Source organism: Theropithecus gelada, chromosome 18 (genome assembly GCF_003255815.1).
Source record: "Theropithecus gelada isolate Dixy chromosome 18, Tgel_1.0, whole genome shotgun sequence".
Taxonomy (NCBI): Eukaryota; Metazoa; Chordata; class Mammalia; order Primates; family Cercopithecidae; genus Theropithecus; species Theropithecus gelada.
Window position 1 is genome coordinate 44,015,621 of NC_037686.1, and position 25,620 is coordinate 44,041,240.

General features: G+C 46.6%; 1 protein-coding gene across 1 annotated transcript in view; it reads left to right on the plus strand.

Annotated features, from left to right (window-relative positions):
• The window catches only part of MYO5B (myosin VB), a 385,029-nt gene that overhangs the window by 214,420 nt on the left and 144,989 nt on the right, over positions 1-25,620 (plus strand). The window contains exons 9-12 of the mRNA XM_025364941.1: positions 4,455-4,564; positions 10,404-10,669; positions 22,352-22,433; positions 23,285-23,425. Coding sequence (XP_025220726.1) covers positions 4,455-4,564; positions 10,404-10,669; positions 22,352-22,433; positions 23,285-23,425 — 599 coding nt within the window. The remainder of the gene's footprint in view (positions 1-4,454; positions 4,565-10,403; positions 10,670-22,351; positions 22,434-23,284; positions 23,426-25,620) is intronic.

Here is a 25,620-nt window from a genome sequence, read left to right on the forward strand (position 1 = left end):
TCTGGGTTCAGTGTGCTCTAGCAGGAAGAACACAACGTTGCGCTCACCCAGTGCACCTGTGCACCACAGCATGAAATCAGAGTTGGAAGCAGGCTGTGAAGGTCTGGCAGCTGCATCACACATACAGCGTTAATTCTGTCAGCTCTGTTTCCATATAGAGCTTTAGCATTGGAATCCTTCAAACAAGTTCTCTGTCCTTCAGGGGCAGAAGGGGACAGTAGGACTGGAGGAAATTGCCATGCTCCCCTGCCACTTTTGGGGGAGAAGCGGTAAAGTAGAAGGTAAGCCTTTCTCAGTTGGGAATTTGAAGTGTTAAATTCCTGGGACCTGCAGCCAGAAAAAGGAAAGCTTGAGAAGTCATCCTGAAACCCCAAGTGGCTCAGGATGGTGCTTGTGTCTTCCCCAGCCCCTTCTCTGAAAGAGATATAACGTTTGGCTTCTGAGCCACGTAACTAACCCAGAGCAGCATGTTAGATTCTTTGGAGGTCAGGGAAGTTCTAGCCAATGTCCAAATAAAACATGGCCAAACAGGGCACACTCTAACCTCTCTATGGGGAGGCAACCAGACCCTTACTTACCATGCTCCCAGAGCCAGTCAGTTCTCTGGGAAACTGGTACATAGATAGGGTTTGTCTTTTATACCCATGAACTATCAGGAGACACAAACCACACTGGTTATTCCAAAATAGAAAAATTAATATAAACAATTGTTAACTACAGCAGTAGCAGGTGATTGACTACAAAAAGGATAAATGAGGATTTTATAGAAGGTCCAGAAGTAGCAGGTGCAGGCCGGGCGCGGTGGCTCAAGCCTGTAATCCCAGCACTTTGGGAGGCCGAGGCGGGTGGATCACGAGGTCAGGAGATCGAGACTATCCTGGCTAACATGGTGAAACCCCGTCTCTACTAAAAATACAAAAAAAAAAAAAAAAACTAGCCGGGCGTGGTGGTGGGCGCCTGTAGTCTCAGCTACTTGGGAGGCTGAGGTGGGAGAATGGCGTGAACCCGGGAGGCGGAGCTTGCAGTGAGCCGAGACCACGCCACTGCACTCCAGCCTGGGAGACACAGCGAGACTCCGTCTCAAAAAAAAAAAAAAAAAAAAAAAAAAAAAAAAAAAAAAAAAAAAAAAGAAGTAGCAGGTGCAAAAGAACAGCTACTACCCCTGGGGGTGGTGGTGGAGTAGGGGAGAATAGCCAATAAAGATAGGAGAGGCCTCCACCCCAGCGGAGCTTTAGTTCACTTTGAAGAGGATGTGATGAAGAAACTTGCCCATAGGATGCAGGCCAGAACTGGTTTGTACAAGCAGGCTGCAGGTGCCCCAAGGTGTAGGGTGCCAGAACTGCTCAGAAGCCACTGCTGATGGGGAGACAGGCCTGAGGACAGAGAGCTGGAGCTCACCTGGAGGTTTCTGGACTCCCTGATAAATCATGATAACTATGGAGGACCAGAACCAGAAAAGGAATTGTCTTCCTGTGCTGCTGCCTTTCAGATCGCTGAAATGCCCTCTATTGAGCAAGCTTGACATTCTACTAGTAGGCAAAGGAGAAATGTTTACAGGGTCCAGTTCCAGTTTGATAGAGCAAAGAAGGGATGCTTTGAAGCTGAGAGATAAGTTGATAACTGGCATCCCTGACTTTCCCAGCACTACGTGCCTATCTTAGTCTCCAGAGTTGGGGAGCAAGTTTGGAGCAGAATTGACAGTGTGCAGGATACATTCTTCTCTGAACTTACAGGAGAAAGGAGAAGGCCTCTGGCAGCTGCCCTTGTAGTGCTGGTGTGGTCGGTGGGCACAAGCTGATATAAGGAGAGGATTGCCCCCTCCAAGGCTCTAAGGAGACTGGATACTTTAATGCTCAAAGCAAATTGCTTTTGTAAAACTAATTATTGTAATAAGACTTTCTTCTCTATTCTTTTTTTTTTTTTTTTGGAGACAGAGTCTCACTCTGTTGCCCAGGCTGGAGTGCAGTGATGCGATCTCGGCTCACTGCAAGCTCTGCCTCCAGGGTTTACGCCATTCTCCTGCCTCAGCCTCCCAAGTAGCTGGGACTACAGGCGCCCGCCACCTCGCCCAGCTACTTCTTTGTATTTTTTTAGTAGAGGTGGGGTTTCACCGTGTTCGCCAGGATGGTCTCGATCTCCTGACCTCGTGATCTGCTCGTCTTCTCTATTATTTAATGAACATGTCCCTTTTTTCATTGCAGGGATTAGCAAACTTAAAGGACAAAATAGTAAAATTTTTAGGTTTTTGGGCCATACAGTTTGTTGCAATGCACTCAACTCCACCGTTTTGTGAAAGTAGCAGTAAACGGAATGTAAGAGAGTGGGCAGGACTGTGTCCTGATAGAACTTTAGTTATGAAAACAGGCTGTGAGCCATAGTTTGCCAACCCGTTTGACTCCTTAGGTTTGATTGATTGATTGATTTTTGTCTTTTAGATTTTTTGCTTCCCATAGTGTGAGGTACCACTTGTTCAAAGAATCCCACAGCATGAAATAATTTTCTCATCGGTGTAGTGCGAGGATCCTAACAATTGTTAGGATTCAGTATTCGTTCTGTATCTACCACTTACATTCCTACCATGACAGGGGGGTTAGGCCTTTGGAAATTGACAGATCACTGGTTCTCAAGAGTAAACGAGGTAGGCCAGGTGCGGTGGCTCATGCCTGTAATCCCAACACCTTGTGAGGCCGAAGCAGGAGGATTCCTTGAACCCAGGAGTTCTGGGCAACATGGAAAACCATGTCTCTACACACACAAAAAAAAATAAAACAAATTAGTTGGCCATGTTGGTGCACACCTGTCCCAGCTACTCAAGAGGCTGAGGTGGGAGGACTGCTTGAGCCCAGGAGTTTGAGGCTGCAGTGACCAGTGACTGTACCACGGGACTCTAGCCTGGGCAACAAAGCAAGACCCTGTCTCAAAAAAATAGATAAATGAAGTAGAAAAGCTACTGTCTAGGGAATATATCCATCTTGTTCTGCGATGGTCCCAGCACCCAGCTCCTGTCTAGTAGCTTCAATGGGACTTGACTTAAGAGCAAGATACTCTAAGCTCAGACAAAATATCCCAGTGCTTTACCGCCTACAAGGGTGCATAAGCGTCTAGCTTCCTATCTTGTCCTGAATACCAGCCTCTGGCTTTAACCAGGTGTATTCAGTTATGCTGAACCAAGATGGATGCTTAAATTCTTTGGTGTTTTTTGGGGTGATTTTTAAGCTAACACCACATATTTGAATAATGCATATGTTTTGATAGCTGCAAGTTCTTGCAGGCTGTGTAGCAGCCATTAGTCCAGTCATTCTGCCATGTTTCCGAGCATCTGCTATGTTCCAGGCAGTTCCAGGCCCTGGGGACCTAATGATGAAGCAAGAACAGGGATTCATTATATTATTTACTTTGTTATTCTTTGTATGTTTTGAAATTTTACGTAATAAAAACAAAAAAGTAAATATATGATGCTTACATCATAGTGGCCATCTAACATGAAAGCCTAGAGTTAATTTTCCTTGGGTTGTCCACTTTGTAGATTATCTGGGGAAATGTTTTAATCCTAGCATGACATATCTGTGCCTCCCATTTTCACAGGCGTTATTGACTTTTTTTTAGCCTGAATAAAATATTGCCTTAAAAAATAACTGCAGCTGGAAGGAACGGGGAGAGCAGCTGTATTTCTTAAACTAAGTGGCAGGTTTATTGATATTCATTCTATTGTTATGTAGTCTTTTAAAAATGAGTCTGAATCATTTTGTAAAAATGCCAATGCCTTGCAAGCTGAATACAAATTAAGAGATTATCCATGCCTTTGATGATTCATATAGGTAAATAACAAATCTGACAAAAGGTGATTGCTGCCACAGTGGTTCTGGGGTCAGTGGTACCTGCCTAAGACAGTGCATATAGTGTGGCGAACAGCTGCTCCCATCTGGGGATGGCCAGGGGCCAGCTGGCCATCCAGCCCCAGAACAGCAATCCCAAGAGAAGTTTCTCCTCTTCTTCCCTCATTGGCACTGGGGATGTGTGTCACAGATGTTTATAGGATATTGTGTTGGGGAAAAAATGATTGCAGATAAATGACCATTCTTATTAAACTCATAAAAACATCCATAAAGTGTTTGGTTGAAATGAAGCCCAAAATGAGCCTGCAGGATTGTTGCCTCTGTTTTACTCTTTGAGAAGTTAAAATGGCAGCATGACCCATCTGGTTTGGTCAGGACAATCATAGTGAGGATATTTTCTTTTTAGTCCAAGGAGCCCCTTTGCCCTCTGAGCTGTTACTGTGAGTGGTAATTACTTGGTGAGGAGCTAGGATCATTTTAGTAGTCATCAGGCCAGAAAGGAAAAATCAAACTTTATTAAAAAAAAAAAAAAAAAAGTCCTTAGAAAGGGTAAAATGTCCTTTCCATCCGACCATGGATATTGAGTGTCATTCATTCATTTTTTTTTTTTATTTCCAGGAGTGAGAGAGTCCCATCAGATAAGCATTTTTAAGATAATTGCTTCTATCTTGCACCTTGGAAGTGTGGAGATTCAGGCTGAGCGTGATGGTGATTCCTGTAGTATATCAGTAAGTTGCACACCAACACTGGAGATAAAATGTACGCAATTTACCCTGTTTTTACAGCTTGATATGACTGAAATGTGTCTTTACAGTTAGAGGACACTCATAGGTTATTTATTCTTAACAGTAATGGTTTCTGTTCACTTGCTGATAATTTTTTAAAAGAGCCAACCCTTTAAAAATCAGCTGCCATCAAGTTTCTATTGCTGAGGGCAGGGAATGTAGTGGCTATTTGATAAATTCTTTTTGTTGGGTTGACTTCCCAAGTGCCCTGAAGTACACAGAATTCTACATGTTGTCAATCCATTGAGTACTTTCTGAGCGCCAGACTGAGGTCCCTGCTGCAAGGAGATGAAAGGGCACAGGGCACCATACCTAATGCTTCAAAGGGGCTTACAGTCTAATTGGGTGAACAAGGCAGGTGGCAACCCTTCCCAAGATTCTGACAGCACAAGGCGGGCTGTTAAGTGAGACATCCATGTGAAAGTACTGCAAGCTGTCAGGTGCTCTGTGAAGGCTCACAATGAAGGTTATTTTCCTGATGCCCAATGTAGTACTGATATGTGGTAGATACATGTCTAAGTGGATGGACGGGTGATGGAGTAAGCACCAGGGAAGTGGCACCCACAGCAATTGTTGTGCCCTCTGGAATTTAATGGTGTTGGGAAAAGCTAAAGCTGGTATGCTGACCTTGAATAGGTGAATCTGCAACGGTTTATTCTATACCTCTTGTGCCTATTTATGGCCAGGTCCTGGGGAGGTACAAAGTATGATTCTTGCTTCCAGGTACTTGGAATTTAAATAACCAGATACTGGAAAAATACAAAAGACAACACCACCTGAGGGCATGTGTCCATGGTGCTCATGAGCTGATGCTTATTCAACTGAGTGGATGTAAATTAACCTCCTTCTGTTTGTCTAAAGTTGGGAGTTATGAGAAATTCAAACTGGCCCTGTCTTCAGGGAGAGGAAGACCCGAACTGTAGCTGGGATTCAGTAGAGCTCATTGTGTATCGTCCATGGAAGGATACACAATCCATGGGGAATGATCTAGGGTTTGAGAGGGCCCCTGGGCCTGTCCGGCCTGCTGCCATCCCTGGCATGGACTCTGCAGCCTCGTGAGAGCCTTGAAGCTCCCCTGTCGGGCCCAGTGGAAAAGGAGGAGATGTTGGTGCTGGTAGTGTTAGGTGCCCTGGAGCTGTTTTGGATATCTGCTGCTTATGTACCTGTGTGGGTGCTCACCTTAGGGGGAAGGAGGGCGTGGTGCAGCGGAGTTGGCAGCAGTGATGCCATGGGAAGGACTGTTGTGTGCAGATGAGGACCTGTGGCCCAGGGAATGGTGGAGGAGCCTCCAGTGCAGGACAAACCCTCCCGTAATCTGAGTCGTTAAGGCCAGTGATGTATTGTCCCAATGTCTTTCCCCTGATGAGAAAGGCATAGAGCATCTGTGCCTCCCCATGCAGACAGCTCAGTGTCCCGTGGTTCCTTAGGGCAGCTGTATTCTGTGTCAGGGACGGGTGAGATGGGGAACACCTGCAGTGACCAATGCCTGGCTGAGGCTGGTAAGATGCAGGAAAGGTGACAGATGTGCCCTGTGGTTTGTGGACCTCCAGCCCACCCAGCACCCTGTTCCTCCCCAGGCCCTTCGCAGGTCACTTCTTGTTTCATGGGTTCTTACCTCCCCTCTGTGGGGCTGAGCATTGTGTTTGTGTGTGTGTGTGTGTGTGTGTGTGTTGATTACTTGCTGCCTACTTTTCTCCTTTGTGACACTCCAAACTCTGAGAGGGTAGGGTCAGTTCTCACTCTATTCTATCACCAGCATCTACTGTGGTGCTCAGCACTCACCAGGCACCCAAGAAGCAGATGGATGGATGACTGAGGCTCTCCAGGCCTCAGAGGTGGCACACAGGAGAGTAAGAGTGGATGGGCAACTCTGAGATCTTAGTGAGGCTGGTGATTAGCATGAGAACCAGGGCTGGGGAGTCCCTGGGCTCCTACCTGCATTGGGGGGTGAGACCAGCAAAATTAAGGCTTGAGCCTGTAAGTGAAGTGTCTCTGATCTTACAGTTGATCCTCCACACCCAGCCTCTGGAGAATGTTCAGGTGAGAAGGGAAGTGAGTGTTTATTAGGACTGTATCTGTTGGGCTCACTGTTGTCCCTCTAGTTCCCACTGAGTGTTTATATGGAGGTGGTATGAGGGTGGGAACATCAGGGCCTCTGAAGGCATGGATGGAGGATGCAGGTGGTAAAGGGGCGGGGTGAGGGCGGGAGGGAGGAGGCCTGAGAGGTTGAGGTTTGGATGCTGCCTGATGTGGCAGCCCTTTCTCTGCTAGGTGGCAGGAAATTCCAGAAGGCATTTGAGTGCAGGTTTGTGGTCTAGGCTGATCTTCCATTGTTTTGCAATCAGAGCTCTACAGATAACTAGTGGACAGCAAGGACTCTAAGTCGAGATGGCCAAGGTTCACATCCTGATTCTTCTTCCTGGATGTGTGACTTAGGGCAAGTGTGCTAACCTCTCTGTTTCCTCCTCTGTAAAGTGTGGATGACCACCTGCCTCAGTGCTGGAGTGAAGATCCCAGAAAGCTCTGTGTGGAAAGGTTTTAGCACAGAGCTCATGGTGAGAGAGTCTTTGTCTAGTATCAGCCTTGTTATAGCCAGAGTGAACCTTAAGAGCTTCCCTCTTGCTGTACAGGGGAGGAAAAAATAAGGCCCAGAGAGGGGAACCTCTTTCTCTGAGGTCAGAATGACAATGGCAAAGGTGGGACAGGGCCCAGGCAGTGTTCAGTCCCCTTCACTCCTGCCAGCCCGGCTTCCTTGGCTGGACTGCAAATCCTTGGGGAGGAGACTGCCCTCTGCTTGCCTGGTGGGCCCCGTTGGTGCCCTCACAGTGCCAGGCACAGAATGTGTGCTTGAGAAATGCATCGTTAAGTAGTTGCTACTGAGAGCCCCACTGATTGTGGTTTATTCCTCGGGCACATAGGATGGGCCTCCTATTGGAAAGGCTGTCTTTCCATAAGCAGTGTGCCTTCTGCTCAGTAGTTTTTATTTTTAATTAAAGCATGAGAATGTGCTCCATGACTGCCAGGGTTACCTTGGAGATGCAACAGCATTCAATTGCATGGACACCAAAGGCAATTTGTTTCTTGAATTTAGCAATATGGGCCCATAAAACTAATCTGCTACCTATGATGTTGGCTATTCTTAATGGATTTAGCATCATTTAATTTTGCCTAAATGTAATCGCACGATGTTAAATCAATTTCAGTTAGCACCTTTAATCAACAGTCGGAAGAGGGTGAGAAAATCAAGCCCCGCCCCACTGTGGTGGATAAAAGCTGGTCCCCAGGATGGTTCTCAGACAAGTCTCTAACTCATGCTTTCTCCACTGCACTCACAGCGCGAGGCCTCAGGGAGGGGAGGGTGCCCATGGGCATGTCTTGGGCAGTCATGGTAGCTGCTGGCAGGCCACTTAAATGTCAGGGAATCCATCTGCAGTGCCATGCCTAGCAATTAAGAATTTCCTGGAAATAGGTCAGATGAGCAAATTGGACGCTTGCCACCTCTGAACTTGTTGCTTGCCAAGCGGTCCCCAGGCACTTAACTCTACCACATATGGCTTTATGTTTAGGGACGGGGGAGACAGGTTGGCTTCAGAGAAAAAGGATCTTGGCCAGGAGAAGTAGCCATGGAAACTCTCCTATGAGTGTGAAACGATGGGGGCTTCTCCACACCCACCCAGCCCAAACCAAGCTGATTGTCCTGCCGGGCTGGGGTTAGGAGCTCTGGGCCAGAGGTCAGGAGGCCTCACTCAGCTTCATCTGAGTAATAAGGGACATTGGATTACAATGTAATTTCTTAAGAACATAAGCACTCTTTGATCAAATACTTTCCAAAAATGCTTCTTAAAATATCTATCTCTTGGTGCTACACGGTGTATTAAACCAGTTCAGCTGTGTTTAACCTGATCCTATCCTCTCCTTCTGTTAAGTAAAGCCAATTAATGTTCTTTGCAACTACTGTTCCATAAACCGTACATTGGAAAAACACTGGCCTTAGTGATTTTGGATTCTATTATTCTGGTGTTCTATTATTTTATAACTGTTTTGGGTAGATGGATTTTAAATATATGTAGGAGGAAAAAAGTTGCCTGGGGCTATGGTGTTAAGGGAGAAATCAAACAGTTATCTGTGTTAATTTTCATTAAGCCCTCATTTAAATCCTGCAAGGCAGCCTCATCAGAAAATGAGTCCCACAAGCAATTGAGGGCCATTAGGAGATGGCACATCATGTTCCGAAGGATTCCCTTTCAGCCTCAGCATGAATAAGCTCTCCAGCAGGCTTGAGCCTGGGCTACCAGCTTTCCCAGGTGGATTCAGATGAGGGAATGAATAACAGGTGAGAGAATGAATAACAACGATGAGCAGGTTTTCTCATAGTGCCCCGAGTGGGCTGCAAGGATTATCCAAGGAATTTATACGTTTTGGTGAAAGAAGACAAGACCCTGTGGGAAACGTGGCTCTCCAGTGACTCAAATGTCAGGTGATGTGATTGGTATTTGGGTAAATGAGGGTCAAGAGTCACACATAGTCCCTAGAGGCAACTGGATAGGCAGGAGATACATTGGGCAGGGCAGTGGTAGAAGCCTTGTGCTGGGGGTGGGGCAGGGGCCTGGTTGAGTAGTTGTACCTCTCTGGGGCTCAGCTCAGCTTTTTACCCGTAGGAAAAGAGGCCTAAACTGGGGGAATTGCCATTTCCTTCCAGCTCTGAGCATGTGTGATGTTATTGGCAGAAGTGTTCCAGATGATCTTCCCAGGTCAAGATGTGGTCCAAGGTTTTGCCACGTATCTTAGCTTTCCACGTTGAGGAACTTTGTCTACATTCTTAAAACACTTGCTGTTTGGGGGGAAAAAAGTTCAGTTTCTGTGATTTTAGCATCACTGAGGCTAAGAAGAAAGCGAGCCTGCTTGAAAGCATAGGACAGTACAGGGTCAGTGCTGGGAGCGACCTCGTCCATTGCGTTTCAGCCTGTCTCCTACTCAGCACATCTGAACCACTCACTGGTATCACATACAATTTCAAAAACTCCTCAAGATGATTCTCACTTAAGCTACCCACCCAGAAGGGCATCATTGATCTGGCCCATCCTGTTACTTTACAGAGCGGGGAACTGACTTCTAAGGGAGGGACATGGCTAGTGCTTTTGAAGGCCCCTCCATCTTAGGAGCCTGGGGTTTGTTTCTGAGCACGCAGCTCGTTAGGTGGGGTGGCTCAAAGGCAATGCCTGTAAGTGAGGAACTCTAAGAGGGAGGAAGAGAATTGCTTTCTGGGCTGTGGGTCAAGCACTGCATGCAGACCTCAGCAGATGCAAACTGTATTTGGTGTAAATATGTTTGTTACTCCAAATGGATTGCGTGGTCATAAGCTCTCGATTCTCATTCTGCTCCCTTCACTGAGGGACTCACCTCTTACCAGTTACTCAGCAGCAGCCTGGCATGGAGGGAGGGGACAAGAAAGATGGAGAATGTTTTGGTTTTTAAAGTCCTGTAATTTGGTCATTAGCAGGTGGAATGATCAGTTTGAGCATTGCTCTCTAATGGGCTCTGTCATCTCCACTTAGCTGTGTGTGTGTGTGTGTGTGTGTGTGTGTGTGTGTGTGTGTGTGTGTGTGTGAGAGAGAGAGAGAGAGAGACTGCGGGGCTGGCAACAGGGGACGTGCTGGGATTCTGGATTGTTGAGGCCTTGGGTTTGGCTTGTTTTCCCTCTGGGCAGGAGGGTGGAAGACATTGGTAGGGGGCAGCTTGTCTCCCACACTCCTCCTGAACCTGTCTCCCCCATCTCCCACAGCCCCAGGATGAACACCTAAGCAACTTCTGCCGACTGCTAGGGGTGGAGCACGGTCAGATGGAGCACTGGTTGTGTCATCGCAAGCTGGTCACCACCTCAGAGACCTATGTCAAGACCATGTCCCTGCAGCAGGTGATCAATGCGCGCAACGCCCTGGCCAAGCACATCTATGCCCAGCTGTTCAGCTGGATTGTGGAGCACATCAACAAGGCCCTGCACACTTCCCTCAAGCAGCACTCGTTCATCGGGGTCCTGGACATCTACGGGTAGGCCTGTTGCCTGTCTCACTCTATCACTATCTCACTTTACAGCCAGCAGGGAGTGGCTTTCTGCTGGCACTTTACAGCCAGTGGGGGGCCTTGGAGAGCTTCCTGGTGGTTCTCAACTTAGGGCAGTTTAAAATGTGTGGGGCCATTGTTAGTTGACACAATGATGGGGCCTGAGGCCAGGGAGGCTTAGTGGTCTGTAATGTAAGGGAACGGGTCTCCAAGCAAGAATGGACCTGTCAAAACACCAGGAGTTCCCCAATGAGAAACTCTGAAAGCATCTGTTTTTACGTCTGAGAAAGTGAGGCCTGGAGAGGGAAATGACCTGCCCAACGTGATTTTGCAAGTTACTGTGAGAAATGGAACTTAGATTCAAGTTCTGTATCTCAGTCATATTTTATTTCAACCTACCATTTGACCTCATTGACTGTAACAGTCAAGGTGGCTATTAATACCATAATTTTGTCCAGTGCTGTGCAGATTTGTGTTTTGTGTGGTCATTCCTGAGGTTTCTCTTCCTTTCAGAATTCCAGCTTGATTGAAAGGACTGTTATTTATAACTTTATTTTTGGCAGGGAGAGACACCGTGGTGTGGTGAAAGGGTACTTGCCTAGCCATCGGGAGACTGTCACCAACCAGCTGAGTGAATCTCCACAGATCACAGGCCCTCTCTGGTCTTTCATTTCTATACCTTCAAATGAGGTTTGAGCCACAGTCTCCCTGAGTTTCTTTCTAGGTCCTTGTTTGAAGTTAACACGAACTGGGTTGCAACCTACCTTGCACTTCTTTTCTGACCAATGTCCTGTCCTCTTTAAGCTGACAATAGACTAAATTCTCCTGGATCTTTAAATTATAGAAGTCATGGAGTCTTAAAATAGAAATTCACATCCATAGAAGTGAAGCGTCATAAGAACAGTGACACTCTGGTGCGAACAACTGCTTAGCAGGCTGGAACTCAGCCGGTGCTCATCTTGTGATGAGGTTGGAGTAAAGGCCAGTCCCCTGTAGAAGCAGCCACTTCCCCATGCAGAGACAGGCTCTCCTAATTACATTTCTGATGCTGTTGCTTGTCCCTGGGTTTCACATTGAACTATGTTGCATGCTATGAAGAAAGAAGGCAATCTTTGTGATTTCTACCATCACAAAGGCCTCAGGAACATGCTAAAGAGTTGTCTCATGCATGAGTAAGTAACATAAGAGGCATCAGAAGAAATTGTGGAAGGGTCTATTTGAGGGTTTCGATGCTTCGTGCTGTACAAGTTTCAAGGCTAGAGAGGACACACTTGCACAGTCGGGAAAGCTTTATGTGGGAGCTAAGATTTGAACTGGATCATTTAAACAGGGGTAGAATATGGAAAGTGAGGGAGGCACCTTTGGAAACAGGAGTGCAACCAAGGTGTGAGGAAGGAGCAGAGTGTGAAGGCAAACCTCCTTGCTGATAAGGAGCACACAGTGGAGAATCACCGAGAGCGGGAGGTGAGAAGAGGCATCCTCCCCAGGCCTTCAGCTGCATGACCCCGGGCAGGCCCCTTCTCCTCTGGTCCATCGAGTGCCTGCCTTGTGCTAAGCCCTTGTAGTTGCTCTTTGGAGAGCATAGAACAGTGTGTTCTCTGGGAATTTCCAGCCTCATCATCAATCATTAATTCTGTGTTATTCTCTCTACTTTGAGTATTTTCAGGTAATTGGATATCCCAAAATACCTTTCGGTATTACCGTCCAAGTAAGAGCTGGGGAAACCCAAGCTGCAGCGTCTGACCCAATTCCCTTAATCCACTTGTAGAAGGATCTAATTTTACTGAGGTTTTGATTTAGGAAGATTAACACGCAGACTCATCAATAGCATGTAAAAATTTTATGATTTCAGTACTACTACTACATAAAATATCATGCCTCAGTTCTGTTGTATTTATATATCATCTTAATAATGCCTTGAATTTAAGTAGTCTGCTTCCTCCCTGCCCTGCGATCTTCCGTTGGGTTTTTTGCTGTTCTTAGAAGGCCTCCGTGAGCTGGGCTCCTGGGGCTGCTGAGTCCGCAGATGTCAGTCTGGCTTGTGCAAGCTGGGATTTTGTGTTTATATTTGCCACTTAATTTTTGTAATTGTTTGTTTTCTCTAACATCCTGTGACTGCCCATAGGGGAGAAATAGATCCCAAGGATGGCTTGTCTGGTTTGAAAACAATAGTTTTCCATGGATGGGGTGGCAACCTGGAGGACTTGGTCTCCTATTCCTAGTGCCAACTCCTCACCTGTGTCTCCACCTCAGAGTGGCCTCCAGGCTCCTTTGAGACTGTCTGACAGCTCTTCCATGAGGGCAGGGTCCCGACACAGGGCCATCAGCATAAGGCCATTCTTGGGAATTTTCCTACCCTTTGTGCTGTCTTCCGGGCATGCTATGTTGTTTTTTTCTTAATCTTTATTCTTTCTCAGAAGCCAGTTCACTTTTTTTTGGTTATAAAGTTGTCATATTTTAAAAGTGACTACTTCTTGAGAGAAATAAGTCCCCATGCAGGGTTACTCCTCTGTAGCTCAATGCAGTGCTGAGTTCACACTCTCTCAGAGTTAAGGATAACAAGTTAGATACAAGGGAATTCAGAGTGAACAAGCTAGCTGTGTGCCTGGGCCATTGGTTGCCAAGAAAGCACTTAACATACATGTCCTAAATGTGGAAGTGCATGCTACTCAACGGTCTGATTCACCAGGAAATTGTACAAAGGTGGACTGGCCCAGGCTCTCTTTCGGGTAAGAGGGTATGTAATGAACTCTTAGAGAACTCTTAGAAGATTAAAATCAACAATTTAACAGAAGAGCAGGTGGCTTGAGTCTGGAGGTACTTTCTAATCTATCAGATCAGTGACATCATTTCTTAATCTGGGAGAAAACAACGCAGAACCCTGGGTGGAGAATTAGGATAGCGTGTGTGAGCTGTTTACTGTCATCTGCCCCTTTCCACTTACAGTGTCTTATCTGCCTTATTTCCCTTGGACTTCACATACCTTCCAGAAACCCAACAAACCTGCCTTTTTGTTTTTTAATGCGGTCATTTCTTGGTTGCCTGGAAGTGGGCATCACACTCAGCCCCACTTCTCGCCCTTTCTACTCACCTCCTTCCCAGTGCAAACTCATTCCAGTCGTTAGGCTTTATTCCATTCGTGACTATGAGAAGGGATTCTAAGGACCTTTTCATCCTCTGTGGCATCAGAAAACCCAAGCGTTGTTTATTTTTTGAGTTTTCTCTTCATATCCCTGACCATCAAACCTTAGAGGAAAAGACCATCTGTCCATTGTCTCACTCCTTCTTAGCAGGAGTGTGGGGATGCCTGAGTACCCATGGAGGATGCCCTGGGGCTGACCTGATGTCTTTGATTTTCTCACTTCTCCTTGTCTCTTTTGAGCAAGAGTGGCAAAAGTGGAGTCCAGGGAGAACAGAAAGCATACTGGGATGAGTTTCTGAATACAGCCAGCCACATCCATGAAGTGGAAAGGAACAAGGCATTGCCTCCCTCTCAGGATGGAAATGTGCAAAGCTAGGAAATGAGAGTGGAACTGCCCTTCTTTCCCTTGACCCCACCAGTGGCCACTGATTTCTTCCACTGGGATAACTGTCCCTGGATGAGCTGCAGTGCCTTTCTAGGGCAGTACTGGCCTGCCAGTGAAGCTCATTCGTGAACTGAAGTAATTCTGTACCAAACATGAGCCATTCCACTTTTTCCCATAAATGTGTTACATGTTACTACAGAATTAGCAGCCAGAGTGAATACACACACATTTCTCTCTAAGCCAGCAGTACACACGCCAGCATCGTACACACACATTTCTCCCCATTGCTGTGTTCTGACTCGTACTTAACTTGTAGAGGAGAAAAGGCTGTGGGCTCCTAAACAAATTAGCATGGGCCACAGCTGCTTCCACCATGACTATGGTGAGTCCTCTGCTCAGAGGCCCTTCCCTGAGGCTTTTCTGAATGGTTCCAGACACCCAGTGTCTGGTGGAAGCTTCCCTACATCTGTCTCCTCTGTCCCACCCAGCTCCAAAAAAAGTGCAAAGCAAGCAGTACCCAGAACAATGTAGCCACCCCAAGCTGAGCTCCTCACCTTAACCAAGGGTCTGTGAAGTTGCCTTCAGGGCATTTTTGACCAGGCAGGGCATAGAAATTAATAGGGGATATCCTGGCAGCTTTTGGCTTGGATTCCCTTTCCGGGTTGCATTAACCTGCATTTGCCTCTCTAGGCCTGATTAATTGCAGTGTCTAATCCTTTATACCTCTCTTCCCCTTGAGTCTCTAATCCTTTATTCCTATCCTCTCCTTCAGGCAACAAGAAATAAATGGCTTCAATTTGGGAAAAATACACATTTGCTTGTCTTTGATTCCAGCCTTCAAGATGCCAAGGTAGCAGAGGGCGTTGGCTATGGCCAGCCCATTCTTGCTGAGGACAGTTGGCCTGGGAGCAACACAGGCTGTAGCAGATTCATGTGTTCTGCTAAGGAACAGCTGGGGAGAGAATGGGGGTAGAAGGTGGGGAAGTTTTGGCCCCAGGAAGCGGGACATAGGATTTCCTGGGATTTTATATCCTCCTCAGTCCTGTGTTACTTTCTTGTGGTACTTCCTAATAATAAATTAGCATCCAACTCTAATCAGTGCTCTTTAATGGTATATTTACAAATGCTTTTAAGGCCGGGTGCGGTGGCTTATGACTATAATCCCAGCACTGTGTTGTTAATGGTGGAGGGTGTCCAGGTTCTTGGCGTCTTGAACAAAGAATTAGACAAAACGCACAAAGCAAGGAAGGAATGAAGGGATTTATTGAAAATGAAAGCACACTCCACAGTGTGGGAGTGGGCAGAACGAGTTTTACATATTCATTTACAAGTTGTTACGTATTCTGGATATTAATCTTTTATCAGAAATATGATTTGCAAATATTTCCTCCCATTCTGTAGGTTGACTACAATGATATATTTTAGTAAACTTCTTAGACCCACTGTTCACCTTTCTTTGGTGGGGAAAAAAAAATATTCTTTTGCTTTAGTTTGCTTGGTCTCGCTCTCCAAAATAAACTTATAAATAACCTCAACCTCAAAGCTGCAATAGTTATTTGGAGGCTACCCATCTCCTCTTTAGCCAGTATCAAAAGGTTTCACAGAAAATGGAGGGGGAGAAATCAGTGATTGCATTAACCCTTCAGCCTGTGGCAGTGGCCCAGCCCTGGACAGCCCTCTTCAGGGAGGACATGCATGGCTGGCCACAGTGTTCTCAAACCTTGCAGATCATCGGAAGCTGTTGGTTTCACCCTGGAGTCTCCTAGCCTCTTAAGAAAGCCTCATAGCTCAAGAGGGCTCTAAAGCCAGGCTCAACCTTCCCGAATTGTTCTGAGGTGGCCCTTTGGAGTGTGCCTGTAGCCTGACACTGCTCTGTGCTTCCAAGGCTCAGATGAAGTTCCATTTTCTCTCTGTCCATGCCAGTACTCCCACACTATTGTGGCAGGCCAGGTCTCACTAGCGTAGGCCTCTGTAGCAACTGTTTCAGCACTGACTGAGTGGGTAAGTTAAATATTAAAAGCTGAAAAAGCCAGTGCCCACATACAAAGGCTGGAATGTAACAAGAGCCCACTAAAAGTCTTGCCTAGGCCCTTCCTGGGCCTTAAAGCATGACAAAATAAGGAAGGAATTCTTAACCAGACCTGTTTAAGATTAAACAAGTTTTATTGTGGGATCTGAAGAAACTCCCCAGGTCTCTAGAAACAAGTTTATTGAGGGGTCTGAAGGAACTCCTCAAACCTCTGATTTAGCAGGAGACAAGATAAGGGTAATCACCCCAGCACCAGTAAATTTAGATTAAGTAAATTTACTGAGGCTCCAGAGGAAAGTCTTAGAGACTCAGATCTTAGTTATAGATTAGAAGAATCTAATCTTCTATCTGGGCTGGAAGGGCCCCAATTCAAGGCAGTGACTGGCAGACACAGTGCTCCTCCTGCTTGGTCCGGAGTGCATAGGAGTGGCCTTCTTCATCCCAGCATATACTTGACATCTTTGATCTTGTTTTTTCAACCTAGAATTATTTCTCCCACGTGGGCATGGCCAAAGACCATGCTTTAATGTGGTTTGTCTCCAAGCAGTTGACTCCTTCAATCTCTAAATGATTTCCCACTCCTCCATGTTTTATACCTTGATGGGGGAGGTGAGCACCAGGGAAGGAGAAGTCTGATACATTCCGGGCACCGGCCCAGCCCCTTTGGGTGTCTCATGCCTCTATTTGTGGTGGTCCCTCTGCACAGGTGCTATCTCCCCACCACCACCACTACCTTTATGTCTGGATGAATGTACACTTACATGTAGATATATAGCTTAGAAGGTATATACGCTCTGGAAAACTTTGTAATTTTGAGTTGGGCTGGCAATAATTTCCAGGCCTTACCCTTATAACTGGTTGCAGAAAATAAGCACTCTGTTCCTCCCCAGCTCATCTGCATCTTGTTACTGGGCCACAAGAATAAGCCCGACCTTCAGTCTGGTTTGGGAACACTATGGCTTCATTGTCTTTTAAAAACCGACCACACATACAATTTCTATTCCTTGGGGAGTCTCTCATGTACTAGTTTCCTATCATCAGCCCAGTAGCTCTTCTGGGCAGGGAGTGTGACTTGCTCATCCTTGCAGCCTTCACAGTTTGGGACAGTTGGTTGTTAGGTTGGGAGAGGATCGCCATATAGTGGGTGTTTTCCTGTCCTGCATTAGAGTTTCAGGCCTGAAGATGAGCTGGGAATTGGAGCATTTGGCAAATTGAGTGGATTTAGGTACTCGAGAGGAATAACTGCCCTTTGCCTTGGGGTGTGAACAGTGCCTGGGATTGTGTTCTCTCTAAAAAACTAGTCCTGAGTGGGGGCATCTAGGCACAGAGAAGCACCTGAGCAGAATGCAGGCCCCGCCATTCCAAGATGCAACCAGCATCCCGAGGTTGTTCAGTAAAGAGATCAGAAGGGTTGGCCTCTCTGACAGACCCAGGGTGGCCTTGTGAGATTTAATAGGCTTCAAGATGGAAAGGGACCTTGAAAGGAGGTCTGGATCATTTCTCTGACCCCGATGCATGATGACCCTGCTTTTAAAGGCTTCTCCAGGGAGAATTTCCCCACATTATATTTTCTGTGTGACTTCTAATAATTATTCCCTAGAAGCTGTCCTCTGTATCTAACCTGTAGCCCGTATCTTTTCAGTCTACCAAAGGCAGAATGCTGGAGAGTGAGCTTTGTAAGCTGGAAAGACCAGGCTGAGCTAGGAGATTTCAGTTCCTGTGACCTGTGCCAGGGGAACATCGAGTTTCCCAATCTTCAAAGCATCTCATTGCCTCTCTGTTCTCTCTCCAGGTCATGGAGTGAGAGGTTCAAGGAGGTTGATCATTAACTTAGTGACTAATTGACTTTTTATTGCAGTTTCACTTTCCAGTAGACACTACCTTATTTATAGAGGCATGTGTGGCCCTTACTACGCTCTGAAGTTAAGGTAGAATGAGGAGGACATTCTATACTTTTCGACTATGAAAATAGAAATTGAAACGGCGTGATCATTGTGCCATCGAGAGACCAGATGCCACGTTTCAGCATCGAGTCTTATTCTACGTTTTGACCTTACTCCGGCCCAAGGATTCTGGTTTAAATATTCTCAACATTGATTTTACAAGAGAAATTCAATTCTCTCGAGTATATAAATTTCTTTGTGACAGTTTAATGTTGTGAACTATAAATTGATTCATTGTGTTTATTTTAAAAAGTATTCTCTGTTGATGGGAGGAATTACTACAAATATAATTCCATTGTAAAGGAAAAGTTACCCGATCTTCCTGACCGTGGCTTTCTGAGGTCTGTCGTTTTAGATGTTTCCCCGAGCGGCCCGAGCCCCTCATTCATTTCTGGGCCTCCGGCATTACGGTAATTATGCTAGATGGCAGAGGAATTGTTACCAGATAATACCTTAGAAATAGGAAAATTACAAGCTAATTTCAGGCCATCTCAAATTAATGAGAATGTTCTTTGTGGAGTGCTACCAATGTAAACCATTAGAAAATGACGAGTGGGAGATATTTAAATCCTCTGTGAAGCTTAGCACAGCTCTGCCAGCACACCCAATTGCTATTATCTGGCCAATTGCTGGGGTGGCTCTTTTATCTCCCACCTAGGTTTTATTAATTGAATTTCCTCTGGGGTTTCGCTGTCATCAGCAGCCTCTCCCAGGGTGGAGGATCAGGGAAGGCAGTAAGGTTCTAAGGGACATAGTTCAGTCTTTAAGACTGTCATCTGGGCTGGAAGGGCCCCAATTCAAGGCAATGACTGGCAGACACAGTGCTCCGCCTGCTTGGTCTGGAGTGCATAGGGGTGGCCTCCTTCATCCCAGCATACACTTGACATCTTTGATCTTGTTTTTTCAACCTAGAATTATTTCTCGCACGTGGGCATGGCCAAAGACCATGCTTTAATGTGGTTTGTCTCCAAGCAGTTGACTCCTTTAATCTCTAAATGATTTCCTACTCCTCCATGTTTTATACCTTGTTGGGGGAGGTGAGCACCAGGGAAGGAGAAGTCTGATACATTCCGGGCACCGGCCCGGCCCCTCTGGGTGTCTGATGCCTCTATCTGTGGTGGTCCCTCTGCACAGGTGCTATCTCCCCACCACCACCACCCTCAGCCCCCACCAGGGCCAGCTGCAACATTTCTCTGTGGGATGGTACTGAGGGAGTACGCTCATACTGAGGGAGCTTGCATGACACTTTGTGTGACACTGAGAAAATTTAGTTGTCTGTACTGAAGAATAGAAAGGGTAGAGACATGAGTGGGCTGAATGGAGCCTGTGTCCATTGCTGTTACCTCGTTGGTATTACTACTGGCCCTTTCCCATTCACCATGAGCTCAAATACCTCCTTCTAGGACATCATCCTCCATATTCACAGCCCTTCCACCTCATCTGTGTTTCCTTTTTCATGAAACTTTTCCTCCTCTCTGAATTAAGACTGTGGTCTCAGAAATCAGACTGTCTGGGTTCACACACTGCCTCTCTGCCTACCGACTCTCTGGCCTTGGATGGCACAGCTTACTCAGTCTCCCTGCCCATCAGTTTCTTCAGCCACAGGATGGGGTTAATAATAGACCCTAACTCTTGGCTGCTGGAGACATTGCTGAGAACTCGTGGAGCACTTGGGCTTAGTGTTCTGCGGGCTCTCATTAGCAGGGCCACTGCCGCCCACTTGGTGCATTGGGCAATGTAGAATGAGAAGAGGTGTGTGTGTGTGAATGAGAAGTGTGTTTGTGTGTGTGTGTGAATGAGGAGTGTGTGTGAATGAGAAGAAGTGGCAAATGTCTATCTCTTCTGCATAGGCTTCTGCCCTTCTCACCCCTCAGCCTGATGCTGCTGTGGAGCACCTAAGGTGAGCCGCATGCATTTGTAGCTAAAGCTGCCAACATGTGTATAATGTTGCCAGCATGGTGAGTGTGACCGCATCCGTCCTGTTGCCTGGGTCTTATCTGCACATCCAGTTGATCATTTGAGGCCCTCTCATCCCCATCTTCCTTCATGTCCAGAACCTTTCTATTCATTGGCCACCAGCAGCATGCGTCAGGCCCTGACTGGATCCTTCTGGCTTCTTACTGCAGTAAGAACTACCTCGCTCACTTTCCTGCCTCCAGGCTTGCACACCCTCCCTGGGCTCACAGTTGTTCTCCTGCCCGTCTCTAAGATGCACATCAGGTTGTCAGTTCTTAATTTGACATCCTTCAGAATCTCTCTGCTGCCACCTGGTAAATTCCAGACCCCTTCGTGTAGCCGGCATGGCCTGCAGGGAGGACCCCTGCCTCCGCCCACTATGCTGTGCATCATGACCCCCATCCTCCCCTCTACTGGTTCCACCTTTCCCTGCCCAAAGATTGGGCCGTATTGCGAACATTGGAGTTAAGCAATGAATGATCGTGTTGATATTCTAAAATACAAAGTGCTCAAGTAAGTCCATTTTTAAAGTTAAAATCCAACAAAATTGACCAAGCATCAGACAGTTCATGATGTACAGTGACTAGTACAGTCAGAAAGAAAAATATTGAGCTGTAGTAATGATAAAAAAATTCAAATTCAGACTTTTTATGTTCCAAGGAACCAAAGACTTTAAAAAGTTAATGTTACACAGTTGACCAAAGAGCTGTGATATACTACTATTCCCTGACTCCCAGTGAAGAGGGGCAGGGCGAGATGGGGAGAACACTGGAGGCTGACCCGAGTAGAGAATGGGGACATTTTCCAGGTGATGAAAATGTCCTCCATCTGTGTTTGCGTATTCACAGAACATCTCGATCTAAAAATTCTCTATCAAAAATGTATCACCCCATCAATAGATGTTGAGAAAAAAATTTTAAGGAAAATGCATGAAAATATATACTTAAAATTGGTATATTTTACCGTGTGTAAAGGCTAACTCAATAAAGATTAAAACAAAATATTGTTGGCCAGTATTGGAAGAACAAGACATTTTCATACATTGTGAAGTGGAGGTGGGGTCATAACATACCTTAGTTCCACCTTTCCAGGGGTTAATTTGCTTCTACCTTTTAAGAAAAGTGGTACTGTTTGACATGGCAATTTCTCTAGGATAGCATCCTAAGGAAAGAATTATGAATTCAAAGAATTTGTCACAAAACTGATAGCAGCTAACAACTAAGAAAAGAACCAAAATGTCCTCAATGGGGGTGTGGCTAAATGGTGATGCATCCCTATGGGGGCCACTGCCAGCTCATGGGCACCTGTGTGAATTGAGAAAAGGTGTCCCCTCTGGATGGAACACACCCCTCTGGGGCTTGCGAGGGGGCTGACCGAATTCCAGCACCACCCGTCCCCTCACCTGAGTACCATTGCAATTCCCATGTCTAAACTACGGCCCTGATCTTATATGGTGGTTGATGAGGCAGATGTTAAAACTGATGCCTTCAGAACAGTGGTGTTGGGAAGTGTTTTCAATGGAATGTTAAATGATGATAATAGAAGGTAAGCCTAGGTGTGGTGGCTCATGGCTGTAGTCCCAGCACTGTGGGAGGCTGAAGTGCGTGGATCACTTGAGCCCAGGAGTTCGAGACCAGCTTGGACAACATGGTGAAACCTTGTCTCTACAAAAAAATAGAAAATTAGCTTGGCATGTTGGCATGTGCCTGTAGTCCCAGCTACTCGGGAGGCTGAGATGGGAGGATCCCTTCAGCCTGGGAGGCAGAGGTTGCAGTTAGCCAAGATTGTGCCTCTGCACTCTGGCCTGGGTGACAGAGTGAGATCCTGTCTCAAAAAAAAAAACAAAGAGTAAAACATTACGTAGTTCTGACTGTTTTCAAAAATGCAAAATTCCTAAAAGGAAACCCACCAAGATATAACTGGTGGTCAATATGAATGATGAAATCATTGCTGACTTTCGTTTTTCTTTTTTAAACTTTCTTTTCCAAAATTTTCCTGCTGTCATACTTTTCCTAGTTTTGAAAATACGTTTGTTCTTTAATTAGGCTTTGTGTAGTGCTAACATCTGCAACAGTGCTCTCTCTGAACACAAGATGAGACAATGGGGATTCTGTGGTGGCGTCGGGGGAGACCTGGGTGAGAACAGCTTTGTTGAAGTCCCAGTGATTCCTTTGGTGAAAGGAGATGTCTCTTCTCTTGTCTTTCCATTCTGTAGGTTTGAGACATTTGAGGTAAACAGCTTTGAGCAGTTCTGTATCAACTATGCAAATGAAAAGCTCCAGCAGCAGTTCAACTCGGTAGGCTTGGTTTCCAGACCTGGGGGTACCAGGACTGGGGAGACTCCCCTGGGAGGGACAGCCAGGCCACCTCTCTTCCTCTGAGGTGGGTGGGCCCTGGCTATGTTCTGGTTTCCTGGTGGTGCCTCCAGCTTTCGGAAGGGGCTGTCCACTGCTCAGGAGGGAGAACTGAAGGAGGCAACTGTGCTGAGAGGGGAAATGATCCTCTCCTTGGCTATGACTCCCATTCCTCTGAGCCTGGGTTTCTTAGGGTATTTAAGCAACAGCAAGCCAGACATGGGGCTTCCTTTGATTGATTGGGAATACAGCAACTCAGGTGATTGTTTTTTTTTTTTTTTTTTTTTTTTTGAGACGGAGTCTCGCTCTGTCGCCCAGGCTGGAGTGCAGTGGCCGGATCTCAGCTCACTGCAAGCTCCGCCTCCCGGGTTCACGCCATTCTCCGGCCTCAGCCTCCCGAGTAGCTGGGACTACAGGCGCTGCCACCTCGCCCGGCTATTTTTTGTATTTCTTAGTAGAGACGGGGTTTCACCGTGTTAGCCAGGATGGTCTCGATCTCCTGACCTCGTGATCCGCCCATCTCGGCCTCCCAAAGTGCTGGGATTACAGGCTTGAGCCACCGCGCCCGGCTAGGTGATTGTTAAAGTGCCCCCAGGAAGTGTCCACCCAGGAATGAGGAATCGCCTCACTGTGCTTTGCTTTTCTGCAGTCATGACTATGACTTAGCGTCCAAACCTTATCTGGCAGTTCTCTGCTGTCCTTGAGAACCCAGAACTCGCTGAGCCCCTGGGGGAGGTGAATGTTAAGGTGTGTCTGCCTGCAGTTCACTCGTGCGACCTTTTTACTTGCCATAGCATGTGTTCAAACTGGAGCAAGAAGAATACATGAAGGAACAGATCCCTTGGACCCTGATTGATTTTTATGATAACCAACCTTGTATCGACCTCATCGAAGCCAAGCTGGGTATCTTGGACCTATTGGATGAAGAATGTAAGGTAAAACTGATGATGCAAATTAGTTCAATTCTAGGGTAGGGATGTGGTACGAGGGAATCACATAAGATCTCAGAGGTGGAATTTCATCTGTGATCAGCTGGCCTTCAGTGTGCTGGAAGAAGCGTTGGCAGGCTGCATACTAGAAGCGTGTACTCTTCTGCGTGCTAGAAGGCAGCACATCTAATGTGACTGGCAGGTGTTGCTACACTGGTAAACATGTGCCTCTCTTAGGGGAGCCTAGGTGGCATGGGTTGGCATGATATGATGGTGGTTTGGACTTGATGTCCCAGGTAGCCTAGGTGCCAAGAGAAGAACTGGAACATCTAATGGGCATCCCTAGAAAGTGAAGACTCAAGTCTGGGATCACTATTGCCGCATCAGATGACTTGTGATAGAGCTGCATGGCATGGTGGCAGGTGAAATTCATAGATTTCCCCATCTGGTTTCTGATGGGCTGTACCTGGTGGGACAGGGTGAGTGCTGACTTGTCAGCCTGGAGACTGCCTGGCAGCACTGGGAGGGTAAGGTTTAGAGGATCTGGGTTTTATCAGTTACTTGACTTCTTTGGCCTCTGCTTTCCTGCTCAATGATAGGGGGTTGCATCTAATCTCCAAAATCTCTCCCAGTTGAGTGGTTGATTGCTAGCAGGGGTAAATATATACCACTTCCTCCAGGGATGGAAACTCTAATCAACAGGTGTAAAAGCCACATGATTCTTGCAGTTGCAAGGGAAAGAACCCACTTGCTTTTACTTTCTGCTCTCCCACATCTTGCCTGTAAAGGGTTAGGTGTGGCTTGATGGTTTGGTAGGAGGTGTTTCCTTCCAGAAGGGCTCTCCTAGTTTCGTTGCCTTTGAAAATGAAAGGAAAACAATAGGACAGAAGACAGAGAAAAATATACCAGTTCTACAGCTTTCGTGGTTTTTTTTTTAACCTCCTGAAGGTTTTTAGCATTTCACTAGAGATATGGGCTTCATCCTCAGAGTCAGTATCCGAGCAGAGATAATCTCTCAGTGTAGCAAAGTGTTTGTCCAGGCTTGCTCAACCGGACAGGTAGCAGTAAATGTAAAACAATTGTCCCTAGATTGAGTAGCATGGGCTGAATGGCTGAAGTCACAGCCTAGGCCATCCTGCTGTTCATGACTCACTTTTATTTTCTTGGTTTCAGCATCCACTACCACCACCGCCCTTCCCAAACTTAGCCAAGGTCATGCTCCTTTTCCCCAGTCTCTTTTGAGATTCCCATCAGTAACTGTCTCCTCCAGGTCCACACCCCCGAAGCTAAAGTCAGCACCGTGTCCTGTGTCCAACCCAGGCCTCTGGGATGCTAAGCTGGTGAGGCTCCCTGGGGCCAGTGCTCAAGGAGGACCCTGGCTTTTCATTCTCCCCCCAGGTGGTGAAGGTGAAGGTCATACACAGTTCTCAGGGCACATGGAGTAGGCAGTTTGTCCTACACGGTCTGTGGAAAGCCTGGGTTTCCTGCAAATCAGGGTGGTGGGGGCTAGACGTGTCAAGACACTGGGTGGTACTGTGGATGTGGCATGTGTAAACTCACACTGGTGGCCAAGGAGATGAGATGAACACCACATTAAGGAATAAGACAAAAGTCCATAATGTGGAGACTTTTTGTAACAGGTTTAATTGCTCTGGGAGTTCAGGATGATTTAGCATAGTCTGATAGAGCATCAGTAACAGGTGGATTTTAAGCCAACAGTTGTTATTACATTTGTCAAAACTCATTGAACTGTATACTTCAGTGAAAGGGTGCGTTTTACTGCATGGAAATTATTCTACAATGAACCTGAATTTAAAACATAGTGGGGCCTGGAAGCACCCATGGCTCTGAGCCTGAGCAGGTTAGGGAATCCCCCTGGAGTTGCAGTGGCTGGGAAACTTGGTGCCCCTTGGGGAAGGATCCTATTGGGCTGTGGAAGCAGCCTCAGACACGTTCTTTCCTCCCTTTCTCTCAGACACTTTGCAGGGTGAGAGCGAATAATGACATTGCACTGTGAACAGTTGGGTTCTGTGACCCCATGTCGACAAGACACAAAGTCAAATGAAGGATTGGACTCATGGTGCAGAAGCAGCCCATGGGAAAATCAGTTTTCTTGGGGAAGATGTGCAGTGGCAGGGTAGTGAGCTGGGTTTTAAATGAGAGGTGTTGAGATGGGGTGGCTGTGGGTTTAAAGGGGGAGC